This window comes from Pipistrellus hanaki (assembly GCF_964339955.1).
Source record: "Pipistrellus hanaki genome assembly, chromosome: 1".
Lineage (NCBI taxonomy): Eukaryota > Metazoa > Chordata > Mammalia > Chiroptera > Vespertilionidae > Pipistrellus > Pipistrellus hanaki.
In genome coordinates this window covers 141,289,560-141,304,150 of record NC_140503.1, presented here as the reverse complement: position 1 = coordinate 141,304,150, position 14,591 = coordinate 141,289,560, and the positions used below count along the sequence as shown (strand labels likewise).

The following is a 14,591-nucleotide window of genomic DNA, read 5'->3' as shown; positions in this document are numbered from 1 at the left end:
TCTCTCAAAAGTTTGCAGGTCTGTGTTTATTTGCTATTGAAAGATAGCAAATATAGAAGCATTCTAGTTTAGTGCTGCCCACATGCACTTAAGAGCCACATGCCCCAAGCATGTTACTGTACTTCTCTGAGCCCCATTTACAGCTGGTGAGTGAAATACAGCAATACCATCAGCCCTACCTACTTCACGGGCTGTAGCATCAAATGATCGAGATAAAATGGCTTTGATCTCTAACTTCCAATTAAATGTACTGTGTAATTAATAGCAGGAATGCTATTAATTCAAGTGGAAAATGTGTATTTATACATCACAGGCAAAGTTATACGGCTAAGCACATGGAATATGAAAGCTGATTCAAGAAACGGGTTGAAGGAGGGGGTATTTCCAGAGAGGGGAGAAGGCAGCAATAAAAGATATGCGTGAGAATATATCTGAAAAGTACAGCTCAGAGAGGTGCTTATTTGAAAACATCATCTTGACGGTTTTGTGCCAACAAGGCTAATCGATGTTGCCTGGTTGTTTGGTCAAATACTAGTCTAGATGTTGCTGTGAAGATATTTTATAAATGTGATGGACATTTATAATCAGTTCACTTTAGGTAAAACTGATTATACTGGATAAAGTAAGTGGGCTTTGTCTAATAACCACATGTGTCAAAACCAAGGCCCGCGGGCCGAATCCAGCCCGCCAGGCCTTGCAATGTGGCCCGCACCGCGCTGTCATCACTGCACTCCGCTGTCAGTTTATGACATTGTCAGTTTATGACTGTTCAGTAAACCATTCGGCCCGCGATTTAGGCTGGATTTTAGATTTTGGCCCCTTCTCTGATTGAGTTCGACACCCCTAGAAGGCTTTAAGAGCAAAAATTGAGGTTTCCCAGAGAAGAAATAATTTGGCTTCAAACCATAACATAAAAAACCCTGCCTCAGTTTCCAGTCTGCTGGCCTGCCCTACAGATTGACTTACCAGCCCCCCAAATTACATGAGCCAATTCCCTAGAATAAATCTCTCTCTCTCTATATATATATATATATGGCTATTGTATTAGTTCTGTTTGTTTTTTTTTTTTTTTTTTTTTTTTTGGACAGCCTGACTGAAACAAACACTAAGGTCATTTTTATTGGAAAATCCAGAGCCTTCTTCTCAGACTTCATCTGTTTGCCATTTTGCAGGAACATCTACACTCCAACCATGCCAACAATACAGTGCAGAGAAAATACAGCCAGGCGGTCATTTTAAGTCACATTGAGAAGAATTTGGTATCTTTGAAAGTCAATAAATATCTCTACTTAGTTATCTTACCAATAACTTAAAATATTCAACACTAAAATCTTTGTCCCCTACAAAGGCTCTTTGTGGTTGTTTTTTGTTTGATTTTCGAATAGCTGACCCTACAGTGTTCTAAGCTGTCTCACTTCTCCTCTGGCTCATTCCTTACATCCATTCTAGAAATCCTAGAACTCCTCCGTGGTAACTTTGTCAGATGAAGCCCATCGGTGCATGCCTTTAACCCAGCCCAGACTTTCTTCAGGCTTCCTGAGAATCACTCTCAAACCACTCATTCTAACTAGGTTCCCATTTATTGCTTCCTCCTCCCCCTTATTCCCCCCCCCCCCCCATTTATCGGCCACTATATCCTATGAGTCCAACCTTTATTCACTTCTTTGACCTACAGAAATACTTTATAATAAAATATTCTGTAGAAATAAAAGCTAGGGACATACATTTCTTTTAGACTGAAAATATTAGCAAGTAAGAAAATAAGGAAAAAGTTGTATTTCATTTAACCCTAAACAAATCTTAGGAAAACATGAGGACTTGTGAAAATAAAAGGTGCATTAAAAATACCATTCAGAGTCTTCACTGTCAGTGCTAACCAGAAAACAGAACGACCAAGGGACAAGAAGCATATGGCTTAAGACCACCCACAAGTCAGCCGCGGAACCAGGATGGGCCTCTCTGGTCTGTCCACCCAGTCCACCGCATATCACAATATCACGCCTGGCCTGTCAGTCCTGAGCCGAGACCTGACACCTCCCCTGCACTTGGTCTGCTCAACACCACCCATGAGAGTGCTGTGCCTCTGGCAGGCAGGGCAACAGTTCCCAGGCTCATAGGCTGTGGCCTGGAGGGTGTTGGGCCTCATGGTGGGAGCCCCACAGCCCTGCCTGCAGCCTGTAATCATCAGTGGGGCCCTGGGAGGCTCAGGCTCATACTCTGTGGTTAGTGTCCACAGTAGCTGGGCTGACCCCAGCTTCCACTGAGATAAGGTGAAAAATTAATAAATAAAGCAAACTTTTCACAAGCCAAAACAATCATTCATAGCAATTTAAAAAATCCCCCCCACCCCACCCCCCCAAAAAAAAACACACCCATAATAACATGTAGGTAACTTGAGACACTTCAGATTCCACAGCTTGATGTCTCTTTAATTCCACCAAAGCAAGAACTAAAGCTCATTTAATAACTAGAGGAAATTCTTTCTATATTATATATTCCAGGGCCCAATTCAGACTAAACAGGTCATTTAGTTAACTTGGGCTAAATGTAGGCCAACTTCATGGTGCTCACATGACCAGAAATTAAACAGGGGCCACTCTTGTGTAAGAGGAAATCATAATATTTAAGTAATCCAACAAGAAGAAATAACCCTGGTAAATATATATGCACCCAATACAGGAGCACCCAAATACATAAAAAAAAAAAAAAACTGATGGAGGACATTAAGGGAGAGATTAATAGCAATACAATCATAGTAGGAGATTTTAAAAGCCCACTGTCATCCTTCGACAAATCATCTAAACATAACATTCAAGTAGCTGGTATGGAAGAATGGGGAACTGAGTTTTCTCTACAATCAAGTAATACGGAAAATTATTAAATGCTTAGCTATTCATGAGGACACCAGGCTATACCCTTAAAAACACTCACTTGACCTTGATCAAAATATTAACATTTTAAAAATATATCCAAACTACTTGCCTCACAAATCTACTTACTTCCCTAATTTATCCCAGGAAATAATATATCCAGGCAGCCCCAGGAACTCAGCAATGTGTGATAGGACACCCCACTGGTCTATAGACTGGATATTAGAAAGTATGCAGGTGGCCGAAAAAAAAATCAATAAAAATATATTAAGAAGGAAAGAAAGAAAGAAAGAAAGAAAGGAAAAAAGCAAGCAAGCAGGTGGCCAATCAGCAACCAACAACAAAGATTTTAAATCTGAGAGGTTCCTTTTGAATAATTCTAACTGCCTGTGCTCTCTATTGTTTTTTATTTGTTTTTATTTTTTAATCTACAAAGAAACACTCTTCCAGCTCTCTTATTTCCTCTACCAAGTAGCCGTGGGACAGAGAGGACTCACCCTTCAGCTCTCCCTTTTTTGTTTAATCATGTTTTCCACTATGAGAATGGCAGCTGCTCGCTCCTCAAACCTCATAAAAGTGACTCTAAAAGTTTTTGTCATTTTTTTCACAAAGCGATTTATTACTAAAAATTAAACTTCCACCTGAAACCTTTGGGCATATGAGACAAGATAAATAACCAGAATTATTCCTAGTTGAGGAAGTCACCCTGGGCCCAGTGCAAAGTAATGAAGTCATTCAGTGGCATGAAAAAAGGAAGAAGGAAGATAAGGCCATAGCAGTGTCTGTGGGTGCTTTAAAGATTCTGCAAGTGCTTAAAGATAGGAAGCCTTCATCATCATTGAGGTTAAAAAGTAACAGGGGGTGCCTAAGGGCCATGGCCTGGCATTAATACCTTATTCTTCTTACAAACCACCCCCAAACTTCTATGCTGCTCTTTTAAAAAGAAATATCTTCCCTTTTTAAAAAATTACTTTTTCTGTTCAATGTTTCTAATGATAATAGCGTTGATGAAGTGTTTCTTCTCTGAAATGTTACAATCAGACACAGGTCACATTATTACCCAAGTGACCATCCCTCTGGGGATTTCTGGTTCTGTCTATTTCTTCAGGAATTAGTTCCAGACAGGGCAGCAGACACTGGCTGGTGACCAAATGTGTTTACTTTTCTTCTGAGCTCACAGCTACATTTCTCTCCTTCCCGTGCTTTTAAGGTGTGAAAATGTCACTTGACTCTTGCCAAAGAGATGTGGTCAGAAGTGATATAAACCACAAAATGTTTAACTTCCTCTGATCCTCCACACTCCTTCCTTATTTATGTTATCTGATGGCTGTATGTCTATGTCCCGGGTAACCTTAGAACACACACATGAGAAAGACAGCAGACACTCCAGGAGTCTGGGTCCCTGTAAGAAGCATTGCCCCTCGCCATGTATAAGGAATAAATTTCTATTGTGGTAAGCCACTAACATGTCAGGAGGTGTCTGTTATAACAGCAAACATTATTCTAAAACAGATGGCATCCAGAAATAGGCCACAAGACAAAATAACTTTGCAAAGAAAAATATTGTCAATATTTTGTGTCTATTTTCTCCTCTTCTTTTTTTTTTAAATGTAGCATTCTTACGTATTTCATTTTGTAGTTCTTTACCCATTATCTTTGCCCCATCAGAAATTCAAAAGTTCTGCTTAATCTGGCACAAAATCTACATAAGCAACATCAGAGGAAACATTAAAGCCAATTGCCTGAAAACAGCTCCCTCTTCAAATGTGGTAGCTTGAAACACTCAAAACAGAAGGCATGAAAAGGCACTGGGGAACCTATTCTATGTAAGAAGTAATAACTATATCCTCTTTTTCTACCTTTCGTTCCAGGAGACAAACTGGTGTGCAGGGTCCCAAAATGAACTACTCCTCTGTGACAGCCTAAGGCCATATGCTATAACTCTGCCCCCAAACAGCCTTTAAACACAAGTTAATTCTCCAGGTTTGTTTCGTTAGTTTCTTTGGTTTGTTATGGTAACTACATCTGACTTTACCTAGCCATCCTGGTATTTGGTAGCAAAATTGCTTACTACAAAATTGTTCACTCCATCAATAATAATACCCCATTATTAAGAAAAAGTAATAGTTGCCACACATTCAAAAGCACATTTTTTGAGCCAAAATAGAAATTAAAATGTTTTAATAAGTGAAGCATTTCAAATTAGACTGATCTTGTTGAATTGCAGTTTTGCAAACCCTCTGTGGCTGTGTAGTTTTGACCCTCAATTTCCTCATTAAACAATGGGATTGGCAACATCCAAGGGTGGTTGTGAGACAAAATGAAATCATGTAATGCCTAGAATATGGCCTGCCATCTAAGGGTTAAAATGTATTATTTATCAGTTTTTTATATAATAAAAGGGAGAAAAATTGAAATCTGTAGATAAAGAACCTGGACTGATAGCCCCAAGAAAGCAAGAAATATGTGTCTACCAAAATTGTGAAGGGCCAAAGAGGAAATAGTAGAATCCTGAAAATCATCATTAAGGCAGAAACGAGCTTTAACTACCTCTTGGCCTGCCTAATACTTACATCCACAAAAAGAAACCTTGAACACTCTATTCTGGCTGTAATCTCCACAGTTTCCTCTGGGCAGTAGTGGTTTGTTTCTAGTTTTAAAGACAGAGGCTTAAGTAAGAAGCCAAAGAATCAAGCTCCAAGGCCCGGGGCATGCCATCTGCCTAGCATTAAGCAAGAACCGAAAGTCAGTTACAGAAGCACAGTCATTTCCAACATGATTTATGTTCCATCCTTGAATGTGGCAGGAAGACTGCAAAAGATATTTGGAAGCCAATGCTTCCTCCGAATAAAGTAAACGAGTGGATGCTAAGCCCCTCTCCCGGACCATGCTGGCCTGTTAGATAGGTTGCCAAGGTGCAGTCCGTGAACCCTGGAGCAGAGTGGCTGCTCGGGGATGAGAAAATAGCTGGAGGCCAACGATCATCGCTACCGTAAACGACCAGCGCGCAGTACAAACACTGAGGTCAGACAGCAGATAGCCAGGATATTACTCAAAAACACATCCAGCTCAAAGCTGACAAGATAATCTGTTCCTGTGGGTGCAAAGCAGACTGGAATGCTGGCGCGATGACCTACTCAAGGAAAGAAAAAAGAAAGTGCAACTCTCCAAGGACTCCATATCATGCTTTCCGCGCAGGCAGAAGTCCAGCGGACTTCAAAAGGAGGGACGCCTGGGGGGGGAGCCCTGGACCAAGCCCACAGGGGGTATCGTTTCCGCGATCAGGTTGCCATCTACATTTGGTGGACTGGCAAACGCAAATACTTCAAGACACAACTTTCAACAGATGAAAAAAAAAGAAGTGTGAAAGAGCTCGGAGATTTGCTTGCAGGAAAAGTCCAAATTCCAGGGAAAGCATTTGCTATCAGGAACTTCATAAGTTATTTCAACAGTCCCAAGAGAGCCATTGTTTATGATGGCATTGAGATGAAAGGTCTTTCTAGCTGACACATATGGCACTCCAACATATCACACGATCACAAAACAGTGCACTTCAAAAAGTAACTTCCCAAAGTTAAGTAGTCTTAACCAGTCAGTAACATTTTCCTAATTGAAATATAGATGATATTTTGAGGTTTTTAACCAGGTTTTAACATACGTGATCCTGATTAATGTAGAAGAGCCAAAATGCAGCAGATACTTACAGGAAGACCTGTATGGTGGGAGGAGGAAGTAAGAAAGAAAAAAAGGAAGAGACAAATTAGTGAATGTGCAAAATATTAAGATTAAAGCATCATCATAATCATCAGCACAATACAAGGGGCAAAGAAGTCAGGGATTCTTAATCTTTTTTTAGAGCATAACCCTTTGACACTGTATCAGCAAACTACATTTATGTCTATGTGCATACAAAACTTACCATAAAATTTCAAGGAATGTTCAGATTCCCGGAGGCCTGTTTATGAATTACTGAGACATTTATATATTTTAAGCAAAGTATGTCTAATTTATATACCTAAAAATTTAGATAAAATATGAATCATGAGGATTTTTTGTCATTTATAATAGGCCAATTATAGAGAACTGATATGTAAACTTTCTTGAGCTTTTTAAAATGGCTAAATTACAAATGTATTTATTATTTGTTCTAAGAATATTTTTCATTCAATAGTATTGTCAATACATAAAAGAATAAGCTTTGACATTTATATGTTTCTTTAAAACTATGTTTTCTCATCAAAACACCAGCAAATTCTAAAAAAATTTCAACAGTTCACACACCATAGGTTCAATTAAAACACCAATTCTAAGTAGCCAGAAAGTTGGGAATTAACTTTTATATTTTCTATAAAACTCTGCTTACACACAAAGTTTTCACTTTCCTCCCCTCAATCCTATTTCTCTCGACACAAAGATCAATTCAGTGACTATTTGAGTCCGCCAATGTTTTATCATTTCTTTTTTCTCAAAGCATCCTCTATTATGAAACTGCACTTTTCATAGGGAATACCTATTCAAATTACCAATCATTTAGACTTAGTGAGGTTTAAAGGCAACTTTTGAGAATACTCTTAAAGTAATTAAGCAGCCACACTACCCAAATTCTTGAATTTTCATAAACCCTTTCTACTTTGACATCTTTTTTTTTCCAAAAAGAAGAAGAAATGAGACAAGATAAAATCAATCTGCACTCTGCTTTTTTTGATAGGTTAGTATTTCTACTGTTTGAACCCTTAGTAATGATTGTTTTTAATATTGAAAATTACTTATTGAGAATAATATTTCTTGTCACACACCAGAATCAAAATTTAAATCGCCTTCCTCTTATCTTGCAAATAAGAGCCAGTGGCCTCACATGGTCATTTACATTTTTGGAGTCTTAGACTTTATATACAAGTAAAGCAGTAAGTAAACTCACTCACTTGGATATTTGGTTTTAAAAAAATAGTTTTTATTTCACTCTTCTGTTTCATTTTGCATAAAGGGATTTGGCCTGGAAGCAAAAACTCAATAAAGTGGCTTCAGGACAATTGGTTGTGTTTCAAGTTCTGCTCAAAAACTGCATGGCCGTGGCCAAATCACCTGACTACTGTGGACCTCCGTTTCCTCAAATACAAAATGAAAATGCTGGATTGATTGCTAAGAGTCCTGTCACCACTAAAATTCTATGGTTATACAAGAGAAATAAAAATTCCCAAATTTTGAAGTGAATGAGAGTAAAAGCATGACAAAATTGTACCAGTTGGACAAAATATTAATAAAGCATTCTAGACATGTGCCCTGGTGTCCCAAAGCAGATGTTTTCACAGAGAACCTGTATGTGTGGTTCCATGAAAATGGAAGCATGGGTGATGTTGCCACACTGTGTGCAGCCAAGAAACCCTCACGGTACACTGAAAGGATGGACTTGACGCAATAAAGAAGACAAAATTGAGTGCCAGTGGTGAGTAATAATATTTGGCAAACTTTTCCTTTGATGGCAATAAGAAAATAAAATATATTCTAGGTATGATAGAGACTTAAACACACACACACACACACACACACACACACACACACACACACACACACACGATACAATAATTAATTAGGAGGAACAGAGTCAGTAACCTAAGTGGAACCTAAGCAGCTGAAAAAGCAACTTACCAGATTCTCCTCTTCGGCCCCTCTTACCTCGTTTCCCTGGAGGGCCTGAAATACAAAAATTGCATACATCTTTAAGTTTTGGTTCAGAAATGGCTAATAAATAATTTCTGTATATTTTATCACTGTTTTTAAGAATGCCAAGAAATAGACCAGATATTTACAGAGAACAGCACTGTCATTGGTATTTCAACATAGCTCTTCAGCTTCAATTACCTATAAATGTTGCACTATTTCTTTCACCATCCAGTATTGCTTAGAAACACCAAAGACATGGAGTTTTTGTTCATCCTGCCCAGATGTCATCAATAAAGAAAGACTTTTCTAAGCAACTTGGTGTTATTGAGTTTCATATTTCTTAGAAAAATTTATTTTCTGAGTGTGTTGGAATAAATAATAAAAAGTACTAAGTATAAATAAATAACTGGTTTCTCTTCAGTAAGTTCCATTATGATTCTCTTAAAAATATTTAGTTGGCAGTTAGTTAAATATAAATTAGTAATAAAAAATATATATTAATAATAAAAATAACCTTACACATATTCCTATTTTATTACATGTGGACTTTCATATATTGGAATTTCTCTGATTGAGAACCTGCTGAGTTAAAATCACAACCCCTTTTAATTGCAAAGTGTTTGGTTAGTAACTATAGGTCTCAATTAACTAAGGGCTAGCTCCTATTGTCATCCAATAAGTACTTAGTCTTTATGATATTACCATTTTAAAAGTGGAGAAAAAACTTTGCTTTTTCAGGGAGTTGCCTATGAAGACCACCAAGCTAGTATGTATCAGACTTAGCACAAGATTCTAGACATCCATGGCTTTCAAACCATTATTCTCAATTATATAATTTCTCCCCTCATTTCCTTGTGTAGGAATAGCTCCCATTAAATTATGGTTCCAGCAAATAGAAGAGAATAATTAGCCCACAATGAGAATTGAGGTCTTGTAATATTTGCTGGAAGAAAGGGGCCAAGGAAAATACAGAACTTCCTGGTTTTAAAGAATGAGCTGCTAAGTTGGACTGATGACTTCCAAATTCCACAAAGTTCAAGACACAAGCAGCATAGGCCTCAGCATCCAGCTGACTCCGACTGTGATCCTGAGCTACCGACTTCCACATGGAAACACTATCATGAGAAATAAAAACATTGGTGGGCCAGTTGGTTTCCTCTCAAGCCTGTACACAGAGTAAGTCCAGCCATCTGGGTTTTGTAAGAGGTTAAAAACAATCAAGCAATAAAATCAATTGAAACTATTAGGAGAAACAGCTTCATAGCAGAGCCCCAAATTTCCATTAGAAATTTCAGATTTCTTTCTATATTCTGAAATAAAAAGATGTTTTAATCATATTTGGGGTATTTCAGGCCAGATTAAGAGCACAAGTAACATATAAACAAGTAAATCCAGTGGGACCCTAGTAGGTATGGAAAATACACATTTATACACACATTCAAATGCACATATAAGAGATATACAGGGGTGGGCAAAAGTAGGTTTATAAGCAGTTGTTTATATGGAAAAAGACATGCAGTCTATAATTATTATGATAGCTTTATTAACTGCGTTTCACATACTCACAACTGTAAACCTACTTTTGCTCACTCCTGTATTGACATATTCTGATATGTAAAATATCCTACAATTAAAATTCAGATTTTTTTCTATTACAAAATCAATTAAAATAATAAATTTTTAGAAACTATGATATACTTATGATGTCTGTGATTTGCATAGTGGGGCTTATTGTTGATGAATAAGTTGTGAATCTTCCCAGAAGAGGCATAAAAAGTTGAAAAGATTAAAATATAAACATGAAAAACTCATTAATAGCATATGGTAAAGATGGCACAATGCGTTTATACTCTGATTTGTTTCTTCTACTCCACATACATGGACAATTATAGAAAGAAAAATCATTTTAGAAGTATTTATATTCATAAAGAAATGGACATGCCTATAGGCAAGAAATTGACCAGAAATGCAAAGTGGAAAATAGAGATAAAACCATGAGCCGGCTGGGTTCCAGTTCTGCAAGTAGGATTGGGGCCATGACTCAAAGTTCTCCAACCCAAGCCAGGCTCATTTCTTAAAAGCCAGAAGCATGCTGAAGAGATGCTGAAAAAAACCTAGTTGTCCGACTTAAAGGTTTGGGAATATAAGCATAATCTCTCAATCAGGAAAGGTGATTAAAAAAATTGATTTCAGAGGGGAAGGAAGAGGGAAAGAGAGATAGAGAGAATCCTTGATCGGCTGCCTCCTACATGCCCCATGCTGGGGATCAAGCTCGCAACCAGGGCAGGTACCCTAACAGGAATCGAACCGTGACCTCCTGGTTTACAGATTTACACACAATCAGTGAGCCACTCTGCTGATATGATGTCTAATTCTACATAAATCTGGGACAGGAGTCTTAACATGACATTTTAAGATAAATCTGATCTAGAAGGGTGAAAAGTCAAGTAAAGACAAACATAACATTTTTAGATTAAGAAAAGGTAAACACAGGGAAAAGTAAGGCAGACACAGAGAAAACTATACATACACACACACACACACACACACACACACAAATAATAATAATAAAATACTTTTTCTTTTCATAATGAATATAGAAACCCAAATTCCAAAAATGTATAAAGAAATCTAATGCTAAGAGAGATAGCACTCAATAATAAGATCATGAATTCCTTAATTATTTTAAGAAAACGTCAAAGGTTGGTCTGTTGAGTTTTAAGAGGTAAATGAAAGGTAACATCCATTAAAGGACAGAATTTTAAATATAAACAAGGGGGGCAGAGAACAAGGATATTTGAAAAAGAACCTTTTAGAAATCTTGAAAATGTAAAAAACACAGTCATCAAAATTTTTTTAAAAGATAAAACAATTAAGTGCTAGCTTGGATATGGTTGAACAAAGAACTGATGTGAAAAATGCAGAATTCTGTGCTCCTCCAAAATTCTCATGTTGAAGTTCTACCCACCAGTGTGGCTGGTGTGGGTCAGTGGTTGAGCGTAGACCCATGAACCAGGAGGTCCTGGTTTGATTTCTGGTCAGGGCACATACAGGGTTATGGGCTTCCAGTAGCGGATGTGCAGGAGGCAGCTGATCAATGAGTCTCTCTCATCATTCCTGTTTCTCTCCCCCTCTCTCTGAAATCAATACAAATATATATTTTTTTAAAATTCTATCCTCCAAAGATGATGGTATTAGGAGGTGGGACTTTCAGGAAATACTTAAGTCGTGAGGCTGGAGCTCTCATAATAGGATTAGTTCCTTCTAAGAGACCTCCCCTCCCCATTGAGAGTCTTAGTCCCTTTCACTATGTGAAGACACAGCAAGAAGGTACCAGTTATGAGCCAGGAAAAGGGCACTCAGCAAAAGGCAACGATGATGGCTCCTTAATCTTCCTGCCACAACTGACAGGCTGCGCCATATCTGAATTTCCATCAGCCTACCTCAGCCTTTTTACCCCACCCTATGATTCCCTGAAACCCCCACTCTTTCTTATTTGCAGGCTCATCCAAGCCTTTGCCATCCAACTGGCCCCTCTTGCCTCCTGCTTTGGACTTTCCTAAAAACTCTCAAACAAGCAGTAGTTGGCATCAGTGTGCCTCATATCTCTCAATAAGTGACCCCAGCCTCATCATGGTTCACAGCTTGGCCTCTCCTGAGCACCTCCAAGCTCAACACAAGTAGCAGCCATCTGCACCTACTATTGCTTTTTAGGTCATGCTGGGTGGCCCTGGGCAGAGGACAGGCAGAAACTGACTTTGCATCTTCATGGAGGCCCCAGAACCAGTGCACCTGGTGGTCAACTTCAACTACACCAAATTACAAGCCCACCACCTCTGAGAGTGACACATTCAAGGGGAGGACTTGATGAGCACCAAAGCCGCCTGAAGCAAGTCCTGCAGCATAGAAATGTTTCTGGTACCTCCGCTCTTCAGATATAGACGCAGCTGATCCTCACAACAGATTGGCCTGGGGATCATTCTCTCTCAGTGATACCAACATAAATCAAGGCTCAATTATAATAGGACTGTGCACACAGCTTACAAGGGGGTGCACTTGGAATGCGCAGTTCAGGTGACTGGGCAGGCTGAGCCACTAAGCCCTCTAGGACACCTACTATACAAGGTGGCTCTACCAAGTCTGGGAGACATAGAAAAATCTACGTAATACATGGAAGCAAACACAGGGAAGCAGCCAAAATGTGGAGACAAAGAAACATGTCACAAATGAAAGAATAGGAGAAATCTCCAGAAAAAGATCTAAATAAAATGGAAGCAAGAAAGCTACCAGATACAGAGTTCAAAACATGAAGCATACACTAACTGAAATAAAGAATACAGGGGTTCCACAATTGAGTAGAGGATGCCAAGGATCAAATTAAGAATTTGGAATATAAAAAAGCAAAAAACACCCAATCAGAATAGCAAAAAGAAAAATGAATCCACAAATATGAAGATAGTGTGAGGAGCCTCTGGGACAACTTCAAGTGTACCAACATTCACATCACGAGGTGCTTGAAGAATAGAGAGCATCAGAAATTAAAAACCTATTATAGAAAAAATAATGACGAAAACTTCCCCCACCTGGTGAAAGAATACTTACAAGTTTACTAGGCACAGAGTCCCAAACAAGATGAACCCAAGAGGCCCACACAAAGACACATCATAATTAAAATGTCAAGGACAAAAGACAAAGAGAGAATCTTAAAAGCAGCATCAGAAAATCAGTTAGTTACTACTTATAAGAGAACACCCATACAACTGTCAGCTAATTTATCAACAGAAACTTTGCATGCCAGAAGGGAGTGGCAAGAAATATTCCAAGTGATGAAAAGCAAGGACCTATAACTAAGATTACTCTACCCAGCAAAGTTATCGTTTAGAATTGAAGGTCAGATAAAGAGCTTCCCAGACAAGAAAAAGCTAAAAGAGTTCATCACCACCAAATCAGTATTACATAAAATGTTGAAGGGTCTTCTTTAAAAAGAAAAAGAAGAAAAAAAAGATTAAAAAAATATGAACAATAAAATGGCAATAAATACATATCCATCAATAATTGAATGTAAAAATCAAAATATATGAACAGGAAACTAATGAACAAAATAAACTGATGAATAAAATAGAGCCAGAGGCCTGGAAACATGGAATAGACTGATGAATTTCAGAGGGAAGGGAAGGAAGGCAGTGTTTGTCTTCCTGCATTTGGCTTGTTTAACTGAAGAGATTAATTGAAGAATTTATATGCATATATGCATTACCCATGGACACAAACAATGGTGAAGGCCTGGGGTGGGATAGAAAATGGATGGAGGGGACAATGGGGGAATATTATCAAGAATAAAGGTAAAAAAAAAATAGAATAAGTAGAAGTTTGGAAGTAGTCTGCTGTGCAAATGAGACAATCTGATATTGCTTCTGAATGTAAGGGTAAAAATAATACAAATGATATGGATAGGATCAATTTGACAATGGACAGCTGGAAGATCATCAGAGTGAGAAGTTAAAAAATCAGGTAAGACAAATGATTGCTGTTTCCCAAACAAAGTTTATATTAACAATAGTTATAAAAGAAAGCAGCCATTTCCATTCCAAGCTGAGTGATGAAGTATCAGCCAAACATGAGCAGTAAGGACAAATATAGAAGCTGGAACCTGACTTTCATTTACTGAATTTGGCCAGATCCTTGCAGCAGAAATTGTCAGGGAATTCTATCAGCGCGAAGACATGACTCTGCAAAAGAAATTGGTTCAAGAACATGAATGGGAAGAGAAAAAGCAGAAGCTATCAGCAACAAGGAAGTGAAGACTTACAAGCAGAGATTTCACAAAATAAAGAAAGAATTATAGAAAATAGAGGAACACTATAAAACCAGAGTGCTCTTCATAATAGGAAATTTCATGATAAAAAGTACCATTCGTGCTTCAGAAAGAGATTTTGCTTGAAAGATAATGCAAACTGTCAGCCTGAGATAATTAGTAAGAATTAGCCATAATGGCAATTCTTTAAAGATGTATAAAAAAACAAACAAACAAAACCAATGCAGACAGATCAAGTTCATTAA

At 38.0% G+C, this 14,591-nt stretch overlaps 1 protein-coding gene across 1 annotated transcript in view; it reads right to left on the bottom strand.

The window, feature by feature from the left end:
- The window catches only part of COL25A1 (collagen type XXV alpha 1 chain), a 459,898-nt gene that overhangs the window by 206,735 nt on the left and 238,572 nt on the right, over positions 1–14,591 (bottom strand). The window contains exons 3-5 of the mRNA XM_084880782.1: positions 8,517–8,561; positions 5,862–6,003; positions 184–250 (exon numbers count right to left, since the gene is read on the bottom strand). Coding sequence (XP_084736908.1) covers positions 184–250; positions 5,862–6,003; positions 8,517–8,561 — 254 coding nt within the window. The remainder of the gene's footprint in view (positions 1–183; positions 251–5,861; positions 6,004–8,516; positions 8,562–14,591) is intronic.